The sequence below is a fragment of the Canis lupus genome, chromosome 4 (assembly GCF_011100685.1).
Source record: "Canis lupus familiaris isolate Mischka breed German Shepherd chromosome 4, alternate assembly UU_Cfam_GSD_1.0, whole genome shotgun sequence".
NCBI classification, from domain to species: domain Eukaryota; kingdom Metazoa; phylum Chordata; class Mammalia; order Carnivora; family Canidae; genus Canis; species Canis lupus.
In genome coordinates, this window is record NC_049225.1 from 35,578,637 (window position 1) to 35,605,901 (window position 27,265).

At 38.7% G+C, this 27,265-nt stretch overlaps 1 protein-coding gene and 1 long non-coding RNA gene across 12 annotated transcripts in view; one reads left to right on the forward strand and one right to left on the reverse strand.

Moving 5' to 3' along the window:
- Positions 1-27,265, forward strand: part of SHLD2 (shieldin complex subunit 2) — a 77,517-nt gene that overhangs the window by 34,207 nt on the left and 16,045 nt on the right. For 8 of the 10 annotated variants that reach the window (XM_038534538.1, XM_038534535.1, XM_038534542.1 and 5 more), the window contains 5 exons: positions 10,882-10,987; positions 11,345-12,865; positions 16,765-16,872; positions 25,507-25,701; positions 25,864-25,998. In XM_038534538.1, the coding sequence (XP_038390466.1) occupies positions 11,350-12,865; positions 16,765-16,872; positions 25,507-25,701; positions 25,864-25,998 (1,954 nt within the window). In that variant the 5' untranslated portion in view covers positions 10,882-10,987; positions 11,345-11,349. Of the gene's footprint in view, positions 1-4,546; positions 4,620-10,881; positions 10,988-11,344; positions 12,866-16,764; positions 16,873-25,506; positions 25,702-25,863; positions 25,999-27,265 lie in introns of those variants that run through there. The other 2 variants (XM_038534540.1, XM_038534541.1) reach the window with 2 other exon arrangements.
- Positions 1,486-26,360, reverse strand: LOC102153522. Of its 2 annotated transcripts, none has more exons than XR_005358089.1 (3): positions 26,252-26,360; positions 18,246-18,353; positions 1,486-1,850 (listed from the first exon to the last, which is right to left on the reverse strand). It is a non-coding gene; the product is annotated as an uncharacterized LOC102153522 (long non-coding RNA). The 2 variants fall into 2 exon arrangements; XR_005358088.1 differs by lacking the exon at positions 1,486-1,850 and adding an exon at positions 11,210-11,453.

The following is a 27,265-nucleotide window of genomic DNA, read 5'->3' on the forward strand; positions in this document are numbered from 1 at the left end:
CCAGCCTGCTCCGTGACCGCGGGCTGCGTGACCTGGGCCGAGGCTCCCGCGGGGGAGTGGGGATAGCAGTTAGGAACCTCTTGCCTTTCATCCAGACCATGGTGGTTGGAGCCAGAGCAGGAGCAGGTGAAGGGGGAGAAAAGTGGCCAAATTCTAAGGGAATCTTAAAGGGAGGGCTTAAAGAGTTTGAGGAGTTAGGAGATGAAGTTTGGAGAAAAAGCAATCAGTGAGGATGCCAAGTTTTTTGGCTTGAGGAACTCGGAGGCTGGAGCCTCCATTTATTGACTGTGGCTTTTTTTTTTTAAAGATTTTATTTATTTATTCATGAGAGACACAGAGAGAGGCAGAGACACAGGCAGAGGGAGAAGCAGGCTCCCTGTGGGGAGCCCGATGCGGGACTCAATCCCGGGACCCCAGGGTCCGGCCCTGAGCGGCGCGCTGAGCCCCCAGGCGTCCCTGAGTGTTACTTTTTACAAAGGAATGTCAGAGCCTAAGCTGCAAAATCTTTTGTCCTTTTCCCCTTGGTTTGTTGGTTTTGTTTTTTATGTTTTTTAGGGCGTGGGTGCAGATGGTAGCAAGCATGGGGGTTGGCAGGCAGACCCTGGAGTCCAGCTAATGCTTACAGGACTGTGATTACCCCTCAGAGTTCAGTCCCTTTGCCATTAGGTGGTGTGGGGGAGGAGGAGGCAAAGTGCGATATTTTAGGATCTGACCGGAATTCCTTAGAAAGCATGAACCTTGGTCAAGTTGACATCTTGCTGAGGCATTTCCCTGGAACACTGGACCCAAAAGGCGTAATACCATTGTCGGCAGCTTTGTAAGAATTTGTCTGCAGAACTAGACGGCCAGACGCTTTTTCCTCCTTAGTTGCCAAACATATTCATTCTCTTCTCTACCTCATTTAATTCCTATCTCTTTTGTGAGATTCTTAAATGCATGTTGCAATATTTAGATACTGTTCAACCTTATTTCAATTAGTATTTCATTATTTAAAACATTGTACAGGAGGGGTGCCTGGTGGCTCACTCCATTAAGCATCTGCTTTTGACTCAGGGCAGAATCTCAAAAGTTCTGGGATTAAGCCCCAAGTCAGCGCCCTGCTCAGCGGGGAGTCTGCTTCGTCTTTTCCCTCTGCTGCTCCTCCCTGCTCATGTGCTGCTCAAAATAAATAAATGAAAAATCTTTTTAAAAAATGTACAGGAAAACTGAACAGGTTGTTTCCTTTCTCCCTTAAATTGTCCGTATTTTTTTTTAAGATTTTATTTATTTATTCATGAGAGACATAGACACAGAGAGAGGCAGAGACACAGGCAGAGGGAGAAGCAGGCTCCATGCAGGGACCCTGACGTGGGACTCAATCCCAGGACTCCTGGATCACACCCTGGGCCAGAGGCAGGCACTAAACCGCTGAACCACCCAGGGATCCCCCTTAAATTGTCCCTATTATTATAATGTTTCTGACGAAATGTAGTAAGAGGCACACTCTTCACTAATAGAACATTTATTCATGTATCTGTGTGGTTCTTAACTCGGTGACTATATAACGTCTCTGCACCGGGACATTGGAAGAGTGGAGAGGGAACCCTACTGACCAGGCCACCAGGATAGCACGTTTAAAATAAGACTCTTCTGGGCAAATCCAAGTGCCTGGTCACTATCTTCTGATGGTAAAAAAGCAGGTAGATTAAGGTTCGCTTCCTGTTTAAAGGCTTGGACCTCACTGGAAGAAAGGCCCATGCTGGAACAGAGCGTGGGAAGGACATTCCCAGCGTACTGCAGGCTCACTGCCTGCCCCACGTCAGGTGGCCGCAGCCCCAGGAAGACATTCCTCACGTGAAAACCAGAGTGTCCTAAAAGAAATCAAGGTTATGCAAGGTGATTTAAGGACTCAATTGTCTGCTCCCGGGTTTGTTTTTAGTAGCTGTTAGTTTAGCTACAAGAAAAAGTAATAGCTTTAAACTCCAATTGCTTTTGTTTTTAGGACAAATACTGTATCTTTTATCCTTTCATAGGTCACATAAAGTGTGGCACTGTTCTGTCATTTTAAATGGGAAATTCAGGTACTAGCATTTAGTAGCTCTTGGTGATTCTTTAGAGTAGAATTCAGTGCAAATGTATATAATACGTAGGTTATTAGTACTCCACGTCACTTCTTAGCACAATGACGGAAAATGACAGATTGGACTGATTAAATGAGGCTAAAGCATAAAAGAGCTATTACTTTTTCGCCACCACTTGTATCAGTTACCATGGAGAACACATTTTTTTCTTACATAGGAAGGGAAATGGTTTTTTTTTTAATTTTTATTTATTTATGATAGTCACAGAGCGAGGGAGAGAGAGAGAGAGAGAGGCAGAGACATAGGCAGAGGGAGAAGCAGGCTCCATGCACTGGGAGCCCGATGTGGGACTCAATCCCGGGTCTCCAGGATCGCGCCCTGGGCCAAAGACAGGCGCTAAACCACTGCGCCACCCAGGGATCCTGGGAAATGGTTTCTAACTTCAAGGTAAATAGTGGTAAACTGAATACTGAATTTTTATATTTTAAAATATAAAATACAGTCTTTCCATATGCAATTTTCTCTAGTTTCCCTGTTATATATTGAGGAAATTTTTTATATGTTCTATGTCTTCATGATTTTTAAAAATATTCTATTTATTATTTGAGAGACAAAGAGAGCATGAGCAGTAAGAGGGGCAGAGGGAGAAGCAGGTTCCCCACTGAGCAGGGAGCCCAGTGTGGGCTCCATCCCAGGACCCGGGGATCGTGACCTGAGCCCAAAGCAGATGCTTAACCAACTAAGCCCCCAGGTGCCCTATCTTCATGATTTTTAGTGGCTATATAGTTTGCCTTTGTATGGCTATGCCATCACTTACTCCACAGACCTCAATAGATGCACATTGTCCTCAGTTTCTTTTTTAACATTTTATACACTACTGTTATGAATATCTTTGTAGCTAAGTCAGTGAGAGTGTATATGAGGTTTTTTTCCTTTAGGTTAAACTTAGGAGTGTAATTGTAAGGGCCAAAGGGATGCAGAATTTTAAGACTTTTGACATACATTGCCATATCATCCCCCAGACAGGCTTTACAAATTTAAAACTCTTTGGGTAGAAGTCATTTCCCTGCACCCTTGTAACTTTTAAATGAATCTTTGATAGTTTGATAGGTAGAAATCTTTTCTCACTAATTTATAAATTTTTTTCAGGTTATTAGGAGTACACGTTTTATTTGTTTTTAAGCATATATTTTTTCAGTGCTATATATACCTGCTTGGCTTCTTCCCCCATTTTTTTTATTACTTTGCATGCCCATGTATGCACATGCTTGCATACTCCTTATATATTAAGGATATTCATCCAAATGTAATTTAAAATTCACTATTTTTTTTTCCTGTTTGGACATATCTAGGGAAATGCAAATGAAACAGCAGCAAAGTAGCTCAGTACCCTTACTAGTAAAATTATTTTTTTCGGATGCTAACAAATTGGTATCAAGCTGGAACTCTTAGCTATTGTTTGTAGTGTTATAAACTGTTCAGTTCCTTTCCAAACAACATGATAATACATATTAAGAGCCGTAAGAATGGACATGTCTTTGACCCAATAATCTCATACCTGGGAGTTTACCACCAGAAAATAATTGAAAAGTAATGTTGAATGCCCCAAACCATTTATTGCAGCAAGGGCTATAATAATGACAAGTTAGAAACAAATTAATGAATTGGAGAGTAATGGTTAACTAAATTAGAGTCATCATTAAAGTATTAAGTGAGTGTTAAAAATGATTAGGAAGATTACAGATTGACATAAAAGGGTGGCCCTGTAAAACCACTGAAGCAGAATATAAAATTATTTCAATTTTATGGTTGCAACTATGTAAAAATACACATAAAAAAACAAAACCTTGGAGGAAATATAATGGGTTGGTTTTTTTGTTTGTCTTACCAAGTTGTGTGTAGAGTTTCCAAGGTTTGAAACTCACATTTATTGAGTGAGTACTGTGTGCCCATCTCACAACACTGTAAGACGGGACTGATGTTATTCTCAATTGACAGATAAACATAATTCTCACTTGACGGGTAAAGAAACTTAACTTTTTATTACGGATGTTTTAAAATATCTACAAAAGTAGCAAGAATAATAATGATGAGCCCCAGGTAATTATCACCTAGCTTCGACAATTTCAAGTTCACATTTTTAGTAAGCGGTAGAGTTGGAACCCATATCTATCCTACCCTGAAACCCATGCTTCTCATTTACAACCCTATCTTGCCTCTTCATTTTGTCATTTAATGCTATTGAATAACTTTATGATGCTTAGTGTTTTGGGTAAAATAGACATGGAAAGGCATTATAACAGTGAGTTTTATAGGTTCGTAAGAAGGCAGAGAAGGCACTCTCTTTTAACCACATATATTTTGTAATAAGCATTTTTAGTTGCAGTGTTCTGCAAGACAAAACTTGCTGATACAGTTCATCCTGTTTTTATAAATCTTTGACCCATTCATCAGACTCTGACCACTCTAAAGATAAAGGATTATGGTTGTATTGGTCTTTCTGACTGAAGTGGCCTTCTGCAGATTGAGAAATTGGCTAATTATTAACTACGGTAATGGGTATGTACTTGCAAGTTTCATCTGGTATCTTAATGAGCTTTAACCCTCTGAGTTCACTCAAAACATATCCTAGAATCATTGCAATTTATCACTTGTCAATAACTTAACTTTGCAGTCTGTGTATTTGCTTTGATAAATGTTTTGTTTCCCCCTGTCCTCACCACATCCTATTTCCCTGTTCATACGTTCACAACTCCTCTGTCAGTTACAGGATTTCATAGCAGCAGCCATAGATATAAAGACCTTTAAGAAAATTCCTCTTTTTTGAATTAACAGGACCATACTTTCTTGTCCATTTTTTGATGTATGGGTGGGAAGTTCCACACTTAAATATACACTTAGAGGTGTATATTTAGACAAGTAAAGGCATACAGAAATAACAATTAGGGACAGATAACCTTGTGTTTTATAGAACTAATTGATTTCAGACATCTCTTGTCCTGGGAGATCTTCTCTGAACTCTCAAGATACTCTGTGTCACCCTGTGTGCTTCCCCATCTTCCTCTATCTAGAGGGCACACAGGGCTCTGAAAATTGAGGACCTATGGCCTCATGGCCTTGTAACTGTAAACCTTACTAGAATTGAGCCCAAGAACTGTGTAATCCATTTAGATCCAGGGTCATTTAGTCAGATTTTGCCTTCAATAAAGAGGATAAATAGAATATTGCTTTTTTATCTACTATGATTGTATCAAACATAGTGAGACTAGAAGTGTGTCTGACATTAGGGTGGTTGGTTAAGTATAGATTGGTAAAGCATAATTGGATATTCAATAGTTAAATGAATGAGATTAGTGAAAATCTGCAGGGTTGTGTGGAGTCAAAAGAAGAGATGATCTAAGAAGAAAGAAAGAAGAACCAAGGACGTAGAAAAAAAAAAATGGTTGAACGCACAGCCTTCCAGAAACGAGGGAGAAAGAGTTTTACAGTTAGGGTAGCCCAGTACTGTGAGTACCTATTTGACAATTTGAACTTCACGTTGTCTTAACAGAGGTAAGAAATAGAAGTCTGATTGCAGGGCATTTAGGAGAAGAGGCTAAGTGAGGACACAGAAGCAGTGAGTGTCTTATATTCTCTGTAAACGTTCTGGAGATTACTTGTAGCTTGTGTGTCTCTTGGGCCAGCCAGCCAAAGCTGCTTTTCTGGCTCCTGTGCTGGGGAGATGGGGGGGAGGGGACTTGGGGGCTGTATCGCACTCCTTTTTTTCAGATTTTATTTAAATTTAGTTTCAAAATTTTTGTTACTAACTGTAGTCCAAAGAGTCTATGAAAAATTCAGATAATCGGCAGTTTTCTACTTTGGTTGGTTGCCATCACCTCCTGCCTTCTAGGGACACCCTGCATTTAATCCTGTGGCAGCTCAATATTACTATTTTATAATTGTCATTTTATTGCTCCCATTAGACTCTAAGCTCCTTAAAGCTCCTTGTTGTTATCACTGACTTCCCATTACCTAGCATAATGCCAGCAAATAGCACTAAGTATTTGTTATGTGAATTATTAAATGAATAAACCAACAGTTATCTGTCTCTTAAGCACAAAGTAATTCCAAACTGATGCTCTCACCGAATCAAAAAAGAATGCTTCAGGAAAGAGGGATTTATAAAGTGTCAAATGGCAGTAAGATCAAGATCGAAAACTGACCTTTGGATTTGGCTGTAAAAGGGCATTGGTTTTCGTAGGAAAGAGTGTGATAGCAAAATGTGGAGTAAGAGCCATATTTAAGTGAGTTGAAGAATAAACAGGAAGAACAAAGAAAGATATAAGCTTGTTTTGTTTTGTTTTGTTTTGTTTTTTAAAGATTTGAGATTAAAGGGAAGAAACCATTGGAGAGAAACCCAGAGATTTGAGAGAGGGCTGGTCATTATCATAGTAATTTTATGCATTTGATTTAAATATAAGTACTGTCACCTGCCTGTCAGCCTGGTTTAGTCCTCTGGTGCTTGATTTGACTGCCCCTCTGACCTCGGGGGTTTGGCTCTGCTGTTCGGGGGCCCCCTGGTGGCCAATCTGAAGTGACATAAGTGGTAAAATGCTGATTGACCCGCTGCGCCTGTTAGGCCTTATGTGAGTTCTTCTATGAGGATTAGATAGGGTGAGGTATGTCGTTACAGTACTTAGGGAGGCCTCGTCCTCAAAACTTGACACCTAAACTTACCACGAATTTGTTTCCATACTAGTAATTCACCATTATAAACCTTGAAAATTGCAGTCTGTCTTTGTTTTAGCTGCTTGCGCATCACTAACTGCCGTCATTGTGCTCAGCTCTTGCTGTGCAAGGTTAGGTTTAGGTCCATTGTTCTACAGCTATTGGACCATCATATTCAGTTGGGGGTTGTGAAAGAAAAGCCTGAATTACCAAGCAAAAAAGATTTGGGTTATTACAAAAATAATCCATATTCATTATTCATCACAATAAAACTTTTTAAAATATAGAAAAAAATTAAGAATCATCCTTAATGACATTCTCAATGTTTTTCTTCCTAGGATTTTTTTTTATATTATAAAGTATATATGAACAATATAAGGAGAACCAAACATGTTCAGCACAGTTCAGGCCCTTTGTGTACTCTTTACCTATTTCTCCATTCCTCCCCTTAAGGGACATATATGCTATGTATACATAGCATAATGTATAAACTTGTCGAATAGGAATCACTAAGTTGTACACCTGAAACTAATGTAACACTGTGTGTCAACTATGCTCAAATTATAAAAATATAAAAAATTCAATATATTGATACCCAAAGTTATATATTCTTCAAATTGTTTCTTTCATTTAAAATTGTATTTGTGAAGCACCTGGTTGACTCAGTCAGTTGAGTGTCTGATTGTCGATCTCAGTTCAGGTCTTGCTCTCAGGGCCATAAGTTCAAACCCAGCATTGGGACTTGTATTTGTAAGATGTATCCATGTTGACAAATAACTCTCGGTTACTTCTTTTTGCTGCCATATCTGTTTCTGAATATCCCATGATGAATATTCCATTCTCCTCTTTATGGACTTTTAGGTTCTAAACTTCTTTTGCTTAAAAAGTCTCCCATGATCATCCTTTTTTCTTTTTTAAGGATTTTATTTATTTATTTATTTTTAGATTTTATTTATTTATTTGAGAGAGCAAGAGAGAGAGAGAGAGACCAAGATAGAAGAGCACAAACAGGGAGGAGAGGGAGAAGCTCGGCAGGGAGCCTGACGCAGGGCTCTATCTGAAGACCCTGGCATCGTGACCTGAGCCGCAGACACCTAACCGACTGAGCCACTTAGGTGCCCCTCTTTTTTTTTTTTTTTTTTTAACATCATGATACCTCTGTAAAGAGAGATTTTTCTCTTCCAATAGTTGGTCATCTTGAGATACTGTTTAGTAAAGAAAGACAAGATAGAGTTTCTTTCCCGTCATTCACCAGCTTTTAAAAACAATTGCTAAAAACAAAACAAAACAAAGCAAAAACAATTGCTTAGTCACTAATGTCCTCCCAAGGTGATCACTAAGTGAGTTTGTTTTAGTTATCTTTATGAACTCCTGGGTTTAAACGTATTTGGTGTGTTCCAAATGATTATAATAATCATTCTAAATGATGCTCAGATTGTTCAACTTTGGCCAGTGGGAACCTCTTTAAGCTGGCTTCTGGGTTCTTTTGACACCATCCTAGAAGTTTTTGATAGATTTCTTACTTTCTGGTATGATGTTTCTGGTTCACCTTATACATTTCTTGCTCCAGACCTGAAATCAGCCATTTCTCTAAGGAGTTCTGGTCACATACCTATCATCTGTATAACATACCAAAGTCCCAGCCTCTCAGAAGGAAAGCAAGTGTTCATCATAACATTGTTTACATAGATAGGTTAGGCAGGGTGAGCCACTCTTATCAAGGAATGGTGGGAATCCTCCTGGAATCTAAATTCCTAGATGCCAGCCCAGGCTCACCTTGCAAGCCAGCCTTTTTAAGGACAGTAGTCTGAGGCCTGCTGTGTTAACTCTTTTCTGTACAGCTGCCTATTAGACATTTTGTGGTAATGAAGAGTAAGTAGACAGTTGGTTAAGGAGTCAGGAGTTCAGAGGAGAGGTTGTGATGGGTGATAGTCATTAGCGCAGAGAAGGTATTGAGACCGAGTGAAGTCACCTAAGGAGTGAGCTTAGAGACTCAAGGACAGGTTGTTGAGCACAGAGTTCTGGAGATGAGGAGCTAGCAGAGGAGCCCGAGAGAGAGCACGTGGTGAGGCAGTACCACGTGGAATGAGAATCAAGAAGGTGTAGTATCCCTAAAGCAGATGATAGAGGGTTTAAGAAGGACGGCAAGGTCAGCAGTGTCAAATGCTGCTGATAGGCTGTGTAAGCTGAAAATGGAGAATTGACTTATCATGGCAGTGTGGAAGCTCCTGGGGACCTTGGAATATGCTATTTCAGTGGAGTGGTTGGGACCAAAGCTCCACAAGAGTGGGTTTAAGAGAAAATGGGAGAAGGAGCATAGACAATTTTTTCAAGGAATTTTGCTGCAGAGAGGAGCAGAATGGTTGGAGGGGCAAAGGAGCTGAGTAACAACATGAGAAAAAAATAACAGCATGTTTGTATGTTGATGGAATGCTCCAGTACAGAGAGAAAAATCAATCACGTAGGAGAGAAGGGGAGAATTGTTGGAACCTGAGGAAGAAAAAGGGAATAAGACCTAATATGTAAGTAAGGAAGACATGGCCTTGCAGGGAAGCATGGACAGTTCATCCATAGTGACAGGAAGGTGGGCACAGTGTATAATACGACAAGGTGGGTTGGTAGGTATGTTGCTAAGAGGTTGTAAGTGGAAAGGGTAACATGGTCACCAGCTGTACTCCAGGATCAAGGAAGAGAGGCTGGAGATTTAAAAATGAAGAGGCATGGAAGAGTTAACTTAGCGAGTGGACAGGGAGAGATGATTGCTGGGTATCACCTGGAGGTTAGTGGTCATGAACTTAAAATGAGATTTGTTTTCAGATGAAAGTGTATTTTTTTTTCTAGTTACTTGTAGCCATTGGGCTACTGCAGGGTAGGTGGTGATTCAACCAGTGGTTGAGTTCAGCTGGGCAGATACCTTAGTGAGGAGAGCAGTGGAATTAGTGGTGTATGGTAGAGTGATTTTAACCTTGGCCCACAGGATCTAAGCTGGTTAAGGAGGGAAGTGAAGAATGAAGCTGTAAAAATGTGGTCCCTACGATTAGTTGTAGGTCCTGTATGTTGAAAGAATTGCTGGAGTAGTGCATTTAGAGGGAGTAAGTAGAAAAATGGTAGAAACTAATAAGCTTAAAATTGAATTTAGGAAAGTATGCAGTTACTGATAATGGGGAGGGTATGTGACTATAAGAATAGGTAACTGGGGTAAGGTGGAGAAATATAATCAAAGGAGGAGAGAAGGTCAAGGAGCCAAGAAGCCAGGGAATTGGAAGGATCATCCACACTGATACTGGAATCACAAGAATTATAGTCGGATAGATTATTAGATTTGGAAAGGTGACAATGAGCAAATCCTCAAGGATGATAAGAAGGACTGGAGATTACAGTTGTCATTTCTTGCTGGTTCCTCCTTTCTGTGTACTTCTAGACTCCTTGTACTTCCATATGGACTTTTTATGATTTGAAACCTTACCTTTTTACAAAGGACCCTGTACTCTGATCAAAAGCCCTTAGTTGTGCCATGGTTTTGCTTAACTCTGCTTTTTACAGACACTGTTTGTTTTGTTTAAATGCTCTCAGCCACAGCGCTTGCCTTCCCCAGCAGCTCTCTTCTCCAGCAGATGGTCATTTCCTGTTTATAGTCTGTAGGATTTAGTACATTATTTTTAAAGTATTAGTTTACATTCACTATTTTCCTCTCCTTTTTGTTCAGGCCGAGAACTTTATCTGTCTTTTTGACCCTGCAGCACTGTGAAAAAGTTCTTAGCAAGCTCTAGGGCCAGATCTATTTCATAAATTCCTTTTGAAAGTCAGTAATAATGAAGTAAATAGTGGTACGATTCCTCATTTTTAGCTTCAGTAAATATGATGCTTACTTAGGTGTACTTATATCAGGCACCATAGTTAATGACAAAAAGTTTAAATCACAACGAATTTCTTTGATCCATGTATTACAAAATGACTACTCTTAATTTTTTTATTTGTATTGCAGAGAAGATTTTAAAATACAGAAGCAGTTCCTAGTTGTGCTCACAGATTGGCGTGAGCACAGATGACACAATCACTTCTACATTTTGAAGAGAACCTCAACTCTCAGTTTTGTATTTTCTCTCCCTTCCAGTTCAAGCCTTCTATTTTGGTCTTGGGAATTGGGTTCACAGTTAAAGGAAGGAGGCCCCAAAGCTACTGAAATAATCTACAGAGTAAAGAAAACAGGAAATTTAAAGGTGACTATAGTACAATGAAACAAATGCTTTCTTTTTCCTTCTCTACTAACTTGTCCTTTACATGTTATTAAATGCCATTTGATGTTAGTATACTTAGCTTTATTTTTTTGTCTTTTTTTTTCAGTATTTCATATAATTTATTGAAGAGAGTCTTTAGATGAGGATTTTGGGGGCTCTTGTTTTCTTATGATTTCTTATATTTTTATGAATTTTGTAGTTAAATGGAATACCAATATAACCTTTATTAATTATTTTTTTGATTCATAGTTTATATTACATTTGCTGTTGGCATATTATTAAGTTAATATTAATATATAAAAGATCTACTGAGAAAAAATTCATTTTAATATTTTTCAGAAACTATGAGTGGAAGATCTCAGGTCCACATTTTTTGGGGTGCTCCAGTTGGTCCATTGAACATGACAGTATCACAGGAACGAACTTCTTTAATGTCTACTGAGAACCCCTGGAAAAAAATTCAGCTGTCATACAATCAACACTCTTTACATCTGAGGGATGAAACTCTTGAAGACTATCAAGTCTTAAAAGCTAATGGCCCTCCAGATCTTCCTAATGCTCATTTTTCAACAAATTCTATGAGTGAACCTGTTCATGTGAAAGAAGACTTTATACATTGTATTTCTGAAACACAGACCGTAAAATCTGAGAAGAGTCCCCCTTCGGGGGTGAGTGATACAACTAGCTCCGATGTGCAAATATGTGGATTTAAGGGCAAGGCTCAGCATTTAACTGAAGACGAAAAGTATCAAAAGCTTTTCAGCGAAGATAAGAAAATTACAGACGAACAGCATAAAGATCAGTCAAATACATTTGGCCAAAACTTTCAAAAAAACTTCTTTCAGTTAGATCATAAGTGTACAGCTAAACTAGATTTGGTCTCTAGTACAGAACAGATTAATGTAGGGCCAGGAGCTGTTGGGACGAAGTATGTACCAACAGAGCATCATGAGGTACAAAACCAGCGTCCAGAGTTCTCTTCCTTGGAGACAGAAGATAAGCCAAGGTCTGAAGCTGTTAGAAAGGTCACAGACCTTAAAATATCTACTGATACTGAATTTCTTAGTATAATGACTTCCAGCCAGGTTGCTTTTTTATCTCAAAGGAAGTCTAAAGGACAGAACTCTATAAATAAAGGGACTGTAAACATGGAGAGCGAACCAAAGGCAAGTCACAGGGAAATAAGAATAATTGAAGATAATTTGATTCAGCCTAATGATGACTCTGCAGGAGGATATGAAAGTGGACAAAACCAAGCACATTCCCTTGAACTCTTTAGTCCTGTTTGTCCTGAAACAAAAAGTAGTGACACTCACATGAAACCTGATAAAGGTCTTGAAGAAAATACAGGATCTCAAGAGCTTTTCAATTTTAAAGATGAACTGCCACCCAGTGATGTATGCATTGAGCCATATGGCTCAGGAATGCTGTGTTCCCAACTCAATACCTTCCACAAAAGTTCTGTTAAAAGAAGTTGGATCCCTGAAGAGAAGTTGGGCCATTCCAAAACTCTGCCCAGAGTCCTCCAACCATTCAAGAAAATTAAGTTGGTTTCCAATGCAGGAGATCCTACTACAGCAGAGAACCAGAGAGATGGGAAGTTTGGGGGCATTAAAAAAACATCTTTAATAAAAAATTGTGATTCTAAAAGTCGGAAGTATAATTGTTTAGTCATGGTATTATCTCCATGCCATGTGAAAGAAATAAATATAAAATCTGGACCAAATTCTGGCTGTAAAGTGCCTTTAGCAACAATTGCGGTAACTGACCAGTCAGGAATTAAGAAGAAGGTCTCTCTGTGGAGGACTGCAGCATTTTGGGCACTTACAGTGTTTCCCGGAGATATAATTTTGCTCACAGGTAAGGTCATCACGGGTTAGTGCCAGTTTGAAGCTGTAGGCTTCTCCCCCTTGCACTCTAAGCCTTTTTACTGTGTGCCTATGTGGGAGCCAGCATGATCCATCCCTTTCCAGTATCCTGGTTGGTCTCCTAATTACCACCGCTCCATATCCCGTGTCCCTGCCATTTCTGGGCCTTTGCTCTAGCCTTCTTGGTTCTGTCCCTTCTTTCCACTCACCTTTGAGAAGCCTTCCCTGGCTGCTCCTCCCCTTCATTCACTGTGTCAGCACTCAGGTCATATCATCAGGCTATTTGTTTTCTTAGGTTTTGTCTACGGATGTCTTATTTTTTAAGTGTTTTCCTGAGCTATATTAGCAGTCTTAGGATGAAAGGACAGGGTTTCTACTACTTAATCCCTGATAATGCTGTACACATCACATTCTTGTTGAGGGGACCAATAGAGACTTTCTATTGTGTTTTTAATTATTAAAATCATATTTTAATAATATATATGGAAAGGGAAAACTGCTGATATTAAACCAACCTCATAACACCACCAGTAGAGTTTTGGAGTGTTACCTTCCAGTTATCTTCCCTCTGCTCCTTAAAATGTGTATACATACATATATAATTAGTTGGTATTTATTGGGAACTTACTTTGTGTCCAACCCTGTTTTAAACTTTACATGTATATCAGTTCATTACAATAGCTTTGTGAAGAAGGTACTGATCATTAGCCCCCATTTTTCACTTTGAGGAAATGGAGATCCAGAAAAGTAAAGCAGTAAACCCAGTTTCACACATCTAGGAACTGGCAAAGCCAGGATTTCAACCTAGACTCCAGAACCCATATTTTTACTATACAGTTGTAATCATAAATAGAACATACAGTTTTTATCCTGCTGCTTTTTCGGACCTAAGACATCTAACTTTTTTTTTTTTTTTGTACATGTTCTTCATTAATTGAAAATAAATACACAGTGTATTAGAACAGAGATTCTAGTCATTTTAAGGAGTCCCAGGCGGGAGGAAGCTGATTAAGCTCAATAACATATCTAAAGAAAGAATGTGGTAAAAAAAAAGGGTGGGTGGGCCTTAGAAGCTTAGAAAAAGAAAACATAAGGCAGTCACTGGTGGTTCCTACCAAGTGGTTTGCTGGGGGAACAAAGGCCTTGTCTAGAACACCTTCGGTGTGTAGGTAAGATTGTCAGGGGCAGCTTCTCATAGAGAGGTGTGTGGGATTGTAGCCGACAATCACAGCACAGCGCAGTCCCCGCCCACTGACCATGTCTTATTTGTTGGAAAGTCAGTTCATCTAGCTCCCTCTATTCTGATTCAGTGCCCACCGGGCAGCCCTTTGCTTACGATCTGGCTTCCCAGGTATAAGACCGCCTACATGAGACTCTGCTGCAAATGTTTCTGTGGCAATCAGTGCCTCGTTGTAAATTTAAATAATTGTGTTCTGTTTTTTGTTTGTTTGTCTCATTAACTTGTTTAATGTGAGCTTATGTTGCAGAACTGAAATCTATTTTTGGGGTGCTGACAAAATCAGATTCCCAGACTATCAGGAGAGAACCAGGCCCAGGACCATGGTTATTGTCATTGTGTGAGCCTCACAGGAGGACTTTACCTGACAGGTGGAAACTCAAACCTGCCATCCCTGTGTTTTTTCCTAGTGTCCATGCAGTTGTTAGCAACTAGGTAACCTTTTATCATGTGACTTACTGCTTTACTTAGCCATTTTTCTGTTATAGGGTATTTAGATTATTTTGATGAGCATCTTTTTTAAAAAATCAGTTTTTTTCTGTTTTGCCTTATTTCCTTGGTAAAAAAATCTATCTAGTTCACTTCTTTTCTTTTCTTTTCTTTCTTTCTTTCTTTCTTTCTTTCTTTCTTTCTTTCTTTCTTTCTTTCTCTATCTAGTTCATTTCTTTTCTTTCTTTTCTTTCTTTCTTTCTTTCTTTCTTTCTTTCTTTCTTTCTTCTTTCTCCTTCCTTCCTTCCTTCCTTCCTTCCTTCCTTCCTTCCTTCCTTCCTTCCTTCCTTCCTTCTTTTTAAAGATTTTATTTATTTATTCATGAGAAAGAGAGAGAGAGGGGCAGAGACACAGGCAGAGGGAGAAGCAGGCTCCATGCAGGGAGCCCGATGTGGGACTCGATCCCAGGTTTCCAGGATCAGGCCCTGGGCCGAAGGCAGGGGCTAAACCACTGAGCCACCCAGGCTGCCCCTAGTTCACCAATTTCTGAATAAGTTTCCTTTGTTTTTGTGTGACAGATGGAAACTTCATGGAAAAAAGAGAAATCTATACTTTTCCATTGTCTAGTTCTGAAATTACATTTACATAGGAATTTATGGATGAAATTCCATTTTAATTAACAGCATGCAATTGTAGATTCTTATATCTCTACATGGGATATCTCATACTATCTACTGATATACACCCCAGAATTGAACATCTTTCTGCCCAGATATATTCCAGATCACATGATGTTCAGGGATATACTTGACATTTTGCCATCATACTTGGAGCAATAGAAGGGAGAAGTGCTGTAAGGGAGGACTGTCTGGCCAGAGTTTGAAGAGGACCTGGCGGCACTTAACTGGAAAACTACAGGTTTTCAAGAACAAATAGGAGACACTCTGGGACATATCAGTGAGTGAGAATCGGGAGAGCCTGGAGGCAAAGGCTGGACCGTGAATTCTACTCCACCCTATCACCAGTGATTAGCAAGTCACTCACCTGAACAAAGGTTTTACAACCTAGATTTCCAAAGTCTCTCCTTGAAATTTGTTCTGATGAGCAGGCATCCTGATGGTCAGATTATGAGGAGTCTAGAATGCTATGCTAGCTCTTCCTGGCCAGGCAGTGGGGAGCCGCTGAGTGTTTCTTAAACAAGTAAATGGATCACATTAATTTTCTTGAGAAATCACTAGCACTGGGGAAATGGATTCGAGGTGGGAAGGGGACCTGCTAGGAGAGAGAGGAATGTATAGTGTAAAACAGTATTGGCAGGGCTGTGGGGAAACTCAAGAGGTAGTCAGAAGGGTGGGGAGGGAGAGGTGGAAATTCAGGATGACTTTACATTTAAACTGACCTGGCTAATTCCATTGAACTAACAAATTACAACTATTTGGGTATGGTTTGGGTAAAAATTTGGAACTAAGTACTTGGAATTTGTGCATCCTTGTTTTTCTTTCTTACTATCTCAAAAATTTGCTGCTGTTAGGATATCTGTATACCTCTAGCAATTTTTACACTGCTTATATCCTGCCTGGGGTCCATCTGTCTCTGTCTCTAACTTAACAGTTTTTGCTCTACTTGGAATTGTTTCTACCTGTTAGTATATTTAGTTCCACTCTCTGATTCTTCTGTAGTGCATCTCAGTTCATACAACTCTCCTTTTCCTATTGGAAAGTATTCCTTAATTTCCAGAATCTTTCACTTTTAACATCTAGAGATGAAGATTACCATGTTTTTGAGGGGGAAAAAAATTAATCGAATTCCCTTAAGAATGCCTTATATTATATTCTTATGTGTTTATAGCAGAAGAGATAAATGCATACTAAATATTACTCTCCTAGGCACTACTGCTTTGGAACCATTGCTTTGCTTCCTGGCTCTAAATGATTTCCTTTTAATTTCTCAAAATAGACATTACAACATTTCTTTTATGTAAACAAAGCCATTAAACCATTCTTTGTGGAGCAGTGAGCTTCCATACTGATACTGCTCAAATATACAGAAGCAATTTTGTTATTGCTATTTGACTATTTTGTGTCTTTAGGCAGATCATTTAACCCTTGTGAAGTTTTTTTGCCTGGCATGTGAGAGACATGGATAATATCTTGCTACAATTGCTAAGTTAACTACAACGTGAAGGAATTTATGACATAATCAGAACTTTTTTTTCTCTTTTCTAGATGTTACTGTTCACGAAGATCATTGGGTTGGTGAGACAATACTACAATCAACATTTACCAGTCAGTTATTAAATCTTGGGAGTTACTCATCTGTCCAGCCTGAAGATTGTAAGACACATTTTAAATATGATAATTTCTTAGTATTTAAAGTATATACGCATACTAGAAAATGGAATTACAATGGCAGTTTTACAAAATGTTTTCTAAATAGGTTAGCTGGCCAGTGTTGGTTTATTTTCTTTAGCAAGAATGAAAATAGAATTTATAGAGACACCTGAGTGACTCAGTGGTTGAGCGTGTGCCTTTGGCCCAGGGCCCAGGGCCCAGGGCATGATCCCGGGGTCCTCAGAGAAGTTCTACATCAGGCTCCCTACAGGAAGTCTGCTTCTCCCTCTGCCTGTGTCTCTGCCTCTCTGTGTCACTCATGAATAAATAAATAAAATCTTTAAAAAAAAATAGAATTTGTAAAAATAAACTTGTGCATTGTAAATCATAAGTATTTTGAGAAATATTGGGGTTCAGGTTCCATTTTCATACTTTTCTTAGAGTCCACATAAGAACCATGGTCCTTAGCCTTTTAGGGAGGCATAGTTCTCTTTGAGAAGCTATGGGCCATTTCTGCAGAAAAACGGACTTAGGGAGCTAAGCACAAAATTTTGCATATAATTCCAGATGGTTCCAAGGATCTCTGAAGTTCTTCTGTAGGATTTCCCAGCCTGTGGTTAGGAACCCTTGAGCTAATGAGAAAAGCATGGGCCTTGCAGTCAGACAGTTGTGGTCCGTATCATTGTTTTTCAGTCCACCACTGCGAGGCAAGACTACTCTCCTTCTCTGACATCCATTTCTCTTCTTAAAATAAGCTATTCAGAGTAGAGCCCAGCTGCTGTCTTTTCCTCCCAGAAATAAAAAACAAAACACAATAAGGGAGACAGTATAACCTGCTAGTCAAATAGAGTAGGATTTGAATCCTGGCCCTACCACTTCCACAGTCTATGTCTTTCAGCAAAGGTACTTAATTAACCTCACTGTACCATCTGTGAAATGGGAAGTAAAATACATATGTGTAGCTCATAGGGTTGCTATGAGGATTAAATGAGAGAATGAACATGGGGCATTGAAACTGTATGCAATACAAAATAACCATATAGTAGTATTAACAGGAGAAGAAATAAGCAGAATAGATTTGATAGAATAGTGAAATGGTGTCGCAGAAAAATAGCTATTGGTATATAGAAAGACACTGATTAAGGAAGAGATTCTTTAGAATAACAAGAAAGTTGTAAGGCACATATGGAAGATACAGCATGGAATTCCAACCCATGAATAATAAGAATTCTCAAAGAAAGGCAGGGTAAGCAAAAAAGAAGTGTGGTGTTTGGGAAGGGGTGAGATTTCCCTCTGTTCTAGGGAAGCTGGTCAGCTGGAAATCAGCACTGACATATTCTCGGAAAATACCTAAAGTGGAGTTCTTCTTCACTTACCCAGTTGATACGTATTAAGTGTTGACGTTGTTTGAGGCACTTCTGTGCACTGGGGGTACAGTGGTGAACAGCGTCCGCCTGGTGCTGGCCGTCATGGTGCTGGTGTTCCTGCGGGAGGACAGACAAGGTAGAAACTAAACAGACATGCAAATATAATATTTGCGGGTGAGGACGAATGCTCTGAAAGATGGAGAATACCATAGATCTGGTTGTGAAGGGCTGAGCAGAATCAGGGAGTTAGGAAGTTATTATAGTAGTTGAGGCTGAGTGGTAATGGGTAGCCAGTAGAAATAATGAGAAATAGGTGGATTTGAGATATAGTTTAGACAGACCAGTTTCTATAGAAGAAATAGAAACAATTATTAAAGAACTAATGTACAAAAAAGCTGCCAGGCCTAGACAGTTTCACAGGAGTACTCTACCCATACCATCAGAGACCGGATGGTTCCAATGCTCTAAAAATTATTCCATAGTATTGAAGAAGGAAACTTCCTAATTCCGTTTAGAAAGCAAATATAACACTGACCCTTAAACCAAATAAAGTCATTACAAATAAAAATGCAGACCAGTTTTATACATGAGATATGATGCATGAAGTCTAAATAAAAAGTCTAAAAAAATTAGTAAACACAATCTAGCACCACATTAAAGAAATAATGATCAAGTGAGATTTTTTTCCAGAAATGGAAAGGTATATTCAATGTTAGAGGATTCATGAATATTGAATATCATATTAATAAATCTAAAGAAAATATTATATGATTATCTGCATAGATGTTGAGAAATTTAACACTCACTTACCATAAAAAGTGCTCCAGGAAATGAGAATTGAGGGATACTTTCTTATTCAGTATCAATAAATGCAGTATTAATACAGTGTTACAATACAATTGGTACTGTGTTGATAAAATAGATGTATTTAGTCCTAATGTCAGTATCTTATTTAATGGAGAAACACTAGAGGCATTTCCACTGAAATCAAGGTAAGGAACAAGATGAGGATGTCCACTTTCTCTGCTACTTGTCATCAATATACAGAGTTACCAACCAGTACAACTAGATAAGAAGAGGTATCTGAATGGGTGAAGAAGAGTAAAAACTATATGCACAAATGCTTTGATAAATCTGAAAAATTCCAGGCAGTCAAAGATGAAATTAAAAACACAATAGCCTTCATACATACAAACACTAAACAGAGGGCATAAGTGTAGGGAAAAACTCATTTGCAAAAGCAATAAGGAAAGTACTTCTGAATAAATTTAACAAGAAATTTGCAAAACCTATATAAGGAAAAAATTGTAACCACTCCAGAAAGAATAAGGACATGAACAAATGGAAACCCATCATTCCCTTTTCATGGATAAGATGACTCAACATTATAATGGTAAAGTTCTTCACAGGTTAATTTATAAATTCAATGCCATCTTAATAAAAATATTAGGAAGTTGTGGTATGGCATCTACAACTTGATACTAATGTTCATATGGAAAAACAAACATGCAAGAATAGCTAGGAAAACATTGAAAAAGTAAGCATACGAGTGACCACGCTCACCAGACAGGCTTTAAACTGTAAAGCCTCTATAATTAAAACGATGTGATTCTGGTGCATAAATAGACAAATAGACCAGTGGAATAGGAAGATCATAATTAGGCCCGTATACATATAATTTAGTATATGACAAAGATGTTATCTGAGGTCACTGAGGTAAAGGTTAACTTTTTAATCAATGGTGGTGAGGCAACCAGATAGTCATTTAGAAAGAAGACAAAATTAGAACAGTATCTCACACAAGATAAAAGGATATATTTCAAATGGATTAAGAATCTAAATATAAAAAGTAAAACCATTAACTGCTAGATGGAGACACGGATGAATTTCTCTATTATTTTGGTGTAGGGAAAACTTGCTATTACTCAGAATCTAGAAACAGTAAAAAAAAAAAAAAAAAAAAAACTGATAAATTTGACTATAGAAAAATACAATTTTGCCCGAGCAATAGCACCATAAACAAGGTCAAAAGAAAACTGGCAACTTAGAATATTTGCAACATATGCTTTAGACAAAAGGCTGATATTCCTAATATATAGAGAACTCCTACAAATTGAGTGATGACAAAGGACTGATAGGAAAATGGGAAAAAGACATGAGACTTTCAAATGAAAGCTACACAGAGATCTCATTTCCCACTATCTGATTGGCAAAAATTAAAAAATATGGCGGCCTATGCGGTTGATTAGGCTGCGGGGAAGCAGGCCCTCTTGTACGTTGCTGGCGGGCATGAGAATTGCCTCAGTTCTCTTGGAGGGCTATTTGGCGCTCTAACAGGATGACCTATCTAGTCAGCTTTCAGCCCAGCCAGCCTACTTGTAGGAGTCTGTCCTGAAGATACAACAATGAGAAAATACACACGCACAACGTTATTCAGGGCAGTGCTTGTAATTGCCAGACCCTGGGAAAAATCAGAACGCCCCTACGTAGCAGAGTGACTGATCAGGTGGTGGTATATTCCTGCAGTGAAGTACTCTGCAGCCGTGACAAAGAATGAAAAGGAGCTCTGAACTGGTAGGAAGTGACTTCCAGGACATACTGCTATGTGAAAAACACAAAGCTCAACAAAGTAAACCTAGTATGCCATCTTTAGTGTAAGAAGGAGGGGAGGAATAAGATATATGTGTATCTCCTCATTTGTGAAAAAAAAAAAAAATGCAGGAAAGAAAAAAACAAACCAAAGAAACTAGTTACCTGCAGAGAATGGGTAGGAAAAGGACAGAAGGAAGGAGGGAATGGAAATAGGGTAACATTGAAGGGAGGGAGTAACACTTCTCTGAGTGGGTCTCTTTGTGTGGCCTTGATTCACAGTGATGCTTCCCATCCCCACTGTAAAACCATCAAAACCAACTAAAATGTAGTGGAGGGGGCAGCTCAAAGGGAACATCAACACTGACAAATGAACCCAACTGTATTACTATTTTATTACAATAAAATAATTACACAGGAGGGTGGGGGGAAGACAAGATAAACCTCAGTAACTGTTGAAAGCAGTGTGTGGACTGGATTCTGCAAGGCCCAGGACGAAGGGATGGCGTGAGTGCTGCGGTCTGGTTACTGGAAGTGCTTCCCGGGGGGTGGGGGGGGGTGGGGGGGGGCATGGGTTAGCAACTACCTGGAAACTGGAAGCAACAAAATGGAAAAGGCAATTTCTCATTTGAAAAGATGTAAGTGTAATGATGTTTTATTATGAGTATTTGAAGTATTGCCACATCTGGGAGAGCCTATTTCTATAGAGCTAAATGAGTTGTAAGTAATATTCAACGTATTTAAAGGCTAATTTTCTTAAAGACTTTATTTACTCATGAGAGACAGAGAGAGGCAGAGACACAGGCAGAGGGAGAAGCAGGCTCCATGTAGGGAGCCCGATGGGGGACTCGATCCCGAGACCCGGGACCACAGCCTGGGCCGAAGGCAGGTGCTAAACCGCTGAGCCACGCCAGGTGTCCCAAATTAGAGAAGCTTTGAAGGTTACTTTAAATTCTTTGTTTTTATACTTAACATTTATATTGCCCTGTTTTACACAGGTTGGTAGCTAAAGTATAGTCTTTTTTGTTTGATTTAGGGGAATACTAAATACTTGATACTTTGAGAATACTGTAATTGTTTTTCTTCTGAAAGGATACATCAATTTAGTTAGGTTTTTGTTTTTGTGTTTGCAAGTGGCTACAATTCAGGAGAACATTCTTACCTCCGATCAATATGTTGTGTTTTTGGAAAAGACTTCTGCTCTTTCCTCATTATGGTGAGGTGTTATGTATTTTACAAACCTAGTCCTGATAATTTGATAGGACATAAAGTTATCTTAAATATTATTAAATTGAAATGATTAAGTTAAATGTATAAATCAAAGGTTAATACAAAAAAAAAAAGGTTAATACAATGTTTTTGTGAAGTAGACTGTTTTAGATGGAATCTAAGTAATCCCGTGCTTCTGTCTGATAAAGCAGGGATAAATAATTTGCTATCAGAGATCTTTGTATTTTCCCCAAAAAACTCCACGTTGCAGACAAAGAATGAAGCCCGGAGAAGTCATGTACAAGTTCACAGAACTCATTGTTGACAGAGTCAGAATCTGAACCCATCTGAATTTTGATTCCACACGTGCTGGAATATTGCAAAAGAGGGATCAGGATGTCTGGTGGACGAATTGGAGCCACGGTCAAAGCTGCTTGGAACTGGGTTTTGCTGTAATCGAATGGGTCTTCTCGCTTCCTCTCTTGCTCTCATTGCTCTTTCCCGCCATCTGTTCTCCTCTTATGCTCCTTGCCTTTGTCAGTGATAATCACCGTTGCTTCATAGAAGTCATTGACCAATGGAGTAGTCTTAACTAGAATAGATTTCAGGTTCTAAAAACCTTCAAGCATTTATTATTTATTTTCATCCGTGCGCTCAGCTGCGTAAGGAATCTTGATGCCATCTTTCATCTTTTCTGTATCCTCTCCATCTCACTGTCCCTTGGGTTCCACCTCTAAACTATTTTCACAGGTCTGACACCCCTTTCCACAGTCTCGCCTGGTTTCTAGCACTCATTGTCTCCCGCTGGGGGCTGCTAGCCTCCTAAATGTTCCTCCTACTCTTGTCTGTGAAAATTGATTCCTCCCATTAAAGGGTCCATGAACGTGGATGGGAAGGCATCACATCTCTATTTTCTCCAACAGCTAACTGAATACGAGCATCTGCTTCCATCGTGCATCAACAATGCACAGTAGTAGCAGCAGTGCCTGTGTCTTGGCCACCATATCACATAATTGTCAAAGATAACAAATATATTTTTTTAAAAATATTTATTTACTCATGAGAGACAGAGAGGCAGAGACACAGGCAGAGGGAGAAGCAGGCTCCATGCAGGGAGCCCAATTCAGGACTCGATCTCAGGACCCCGGGGTCACGCCCCTGGGCCAAAGGCAGATGCTCAACCACTGAGCCACCCGGGCATCCCAATAACTTGAATATAATTTATGCCTGTCACTGGTTTGAAATTATGGTAATTGTTACATACCCTATTATATTTTGTTATCAAATGTACTAATGAGGCACATGATTGCTCTATTTCCATGTGGTTGGTTTTGCAATCTTATTTTATGTATTGCAAAATATGATTTTGTAATGAAAATGTTATAAAATTAGATGATGGCAATAGTTGAACAACATTGTGAAATACTAAAAAAAAAACAAATCATACACTTCATTATCTTTTTTAATTTTTTTTAAAGATTTATTTATTTTTTATGATAGAGAGAGAGAGAGAGAGAGAGAGAGAGAGACACAGGAGGAGGGAGAAGCAGGCTCCATGCCGGGAGGCTGATGTGGGACTCGATCCCGGGACTCCAGGATCGCGCCCTGGGCCAAAGGCAGGCGCTAACCGCTGAGCCACCCAGGGATCCCCTATCTTTTTTTAATTAAAAAAATTTTTTTTAAAAACAGGCTCCACACCCAACATGGGGTTTGAACTCACTACCTTGAGATTTAGAGTTGTGTGCTCTACCGACTGAGCCATCCAGATGCCCCAAATGATACACATTAAAAGGGTGAATTTTATGTATGTGAATTATATCTCAATAAGGCTGTTAAAAATATTATTCTGATGATGGATTCATATGCTTCATCAGACTACCAGAAGCATCTATAGTATATAAAGGAATACAGATCCCTTTTTTCTTTACCTGGAAATATACCCCCTCCTTCATCTACTACCTAGAAAACTCTAGGACATTTTTTCCAAAACCCAGCTAAAATACTCCTTCAATAAAGACTCTTCCAACTTGGCTAGGCGGTGGTTTTGTGTGTTCTTAGGAGGGCTTACATGTATCTCTCACCCCCTCAGCCCAGTGTTTGTTATTGACTATCTCGAGGTCGATAATTCCTTCAGTGTGGGTATCGTGACAAGATACCTCTTTGTATCCCTAGCACCTGACATAATGCCTGGCTCATAGTGGATGGTCTCCTGATAAGTGAATGAATAATGAGGCTTTAGTGCAAGAAATACATTAGGATGAGAATATTAATGGGAGAAGGAAAGAAGAATCATTTGTTTCATTCCTACTGAAATCAGCAGATAGACCCAACCTTCTATAAAAGTACATAAGTGCTTTTTGCTAGGATCTTATTTTGGTCAACAGTCTACTGTATATTCAAATATACTTCCTTTTCCTTCAGGGAATTTAAAATTTAATCAGCAAACCTCATCAATCTGTACATTTAAAATTATGCATTTTATTGTATGTAAAGTATAGCTCAAAAAATGAGAAAAATTTGAAACAAATAATTAAAAAATAAAGGAAAATATTTAAATTATATAATGACCAAAGAACTAAACATCTGATTTAACAATCAAGAGAAATATTACAGGGGCACCTGGATGGCTCAGTGGTTGAGCGTCTGCCTTCGGCTCAGGTTGTGACCCCGGGGTCCTGGGACCAAGTCCCACGTCGGGCTCCCTGCAGGGAGCCTGCTTCTCCCTCTGCCTGTGTCTCTGCCTCTCTCTGTGTGTCTCTCATGAATAAATAAATAAGATCTTTTTTTAAAAAAGAGAAATCTTACAATGTAGCACACGCTTGAATGCCAAATGAGAGCTGGAGATAAAAGCCCTGGGGGAAGAAGTTACTAGGAGCCTCTCTATAGTGATTGCTTTTCTGTGTTGTATTTGGAGAGGCAGAGAGGATGACAGCATTGCAGCCAGTGATAATGGTGAGGATGGAGGCTTAGAAGTGGGGAAGAGGCACGCCTGTTCAGGGAAAGAGTCAGTTAGGTGACCCATAAGAGTATTTCAGATGAGAAACATAAGAGTCTTGGGGAAGAACAGTAGCGGTTGGGATGTCGGGGGAGACCAGAGCAAATCAGACTGCAGGGGTTAGGGAAACAACTGGGTGTAACAGGGTAGTGGAGGAGTCAAAGAAATCACCGAAATACTGAAATTCATAGAAAATCACCAAAATTCATAGAAAAATGCTATCATTAACAAAATAGAGAAGGGAGCTGGGCAGGTTGTTTTGGAGACAGTGAATAATTCTAATTCCCTTGGTTAAAAATATCAAGCATATTTTTGCACCTAAACATTTAAGAAAAAGTTAATATTTTTAGAAATGAAAGCATGTTTTACTTTTAATCACACTTTACAACATAAAATACATTTCTAAGAAAATATTGTGTTGTTAGGAAGGTAGAGTTTTGCCATCTTTCATACACAGGTATGTTTTTTCTTTCTTAGATTCCGGTATAGTTAATGGTGTTGTACTTCAAGACTTACTGGCATATGTGTCTTCCGAACATTCCTATCTCAGAGATCTTCCTCAGAGGCAGCCTCAGAAAATGAACAGCATAGAATTTGTAGAATTGGAGCGGCTGCAGCCAGACATACTAGTCCATGCAGTACTAAGAGTCGTTGATATCACTGTACTGACAGGTAAATATTTGGGGGGCACCTTCTTAATTTTAGATTATAAAATAATTAAGATACAAGACTTTGATAGTATATTATTTGGTTATTACTATTATTTATCATCAGACATTAAAGTATGGTGTTCTGTGTGATTAAGTAATGCTAGCTGAAATATTTCTTTTCCAGAGGCACTATACAGTTATAGAGGACAGAAGCAAAAGAAAGTTATGTTAACAGTGGAACAGGTCCAAGGTCAACATTATGTGCTTGTATTATGGGGTCCTGGAGCAGCCTGGTACCCTCAACTTCAAAGGAAAAAAGGTAAATATACCAAAAAGGATTTAACCTATTTATAGTTAGGTAAATGATTAATGCTTAAGAGCCTAAGATGAAGAACATCTTAAGAGAAGAAGATAGGCTACATTTGAAATAGTAGGCGATCATAACTGAATGTTCTTCCTCAGATTTCTTATGATTTTACATCTCATGTAAGCAATTTAGTGATCTAAAAAGTGCTCTACAATTAATAGTGGCAAAGAAAAGCTTCCATTTATTCCCAGGTATACTACTTTACCTTTTCAGTGAAGATCTTATCTCCTTCTGGAAACGTTCTTTAAAAATTGAAATCTGGAGAAGCTTCTACAATTTTTATTCAGCCAGAGTACTCTGATGGATAAACTTCTCTCTGGTTATAAGGCAGATGTTAGGGGAGCTGCATTAACCCTTTCAAGTCGCAATGTTCCTGTTTCATAAATTAGTGTGTTCCAGGTTTTTATACCAGTTGTTTTAAAAGTGTGGACTATTAGCCATCTGTAGCATGCTTATGTTTAAAATATGACCCATGATTACATTTTTCCTTAAAGCATGAGTTACTAATAATTTATGATAAATTTAATTAAATGGCATTGATGTTTCAATAAAACCATATAATATCTTCATTTTGATATTGTGAGATCCTTTCGTTGTAAATAGTCAGAGATGGTTTAACTAGTGGCTTATGAGTTATTTTATCCTGCTGAATTAATCCAGAGGTTAAGTGTGTGACTCATTCTGTTTTCCTTGAAAGAGTTAATGTCTCTTCCCGAACTTCTCCCTACAAAATAGTTATCTAAGCATATGATCTGTCACATTCTCTCCCTTAATCATTAATAGCCTCTAACCAGGCTTTGAGATAAGTCTGACTTTTGACTTTTATGTTAGGATCAAACAATAGTAAATATTTGTTCAGTTGAGAAATCTGACAAACATGTGTCAGTTGACCACTATATCATAGCTGGGGACATGAGTCTAGTGCATGTGAAACAAAAATGTAGGTCAACAGTGTTACTCCATTTGTGATGGAGCTTGTAGCAGAGCAGATTGCTCCATGCTTAACATGAATGTTCTTCTAAAAGTAGTAGTTATTTAGCTAGTAGAAGAGTCATTATAGCTGTCTCCGGATAATTCTGTGGTATTTAGGTTAATACTGAAAATTTGTGAAACCAGGAATTAAGATAGAGTTGTTTTTTGTTCATTCATTCCTTCAGCATACTTGACTTATAACCATCATTTTTAAGTTTTGATATCCACCTCAATACCTCAAAATTGT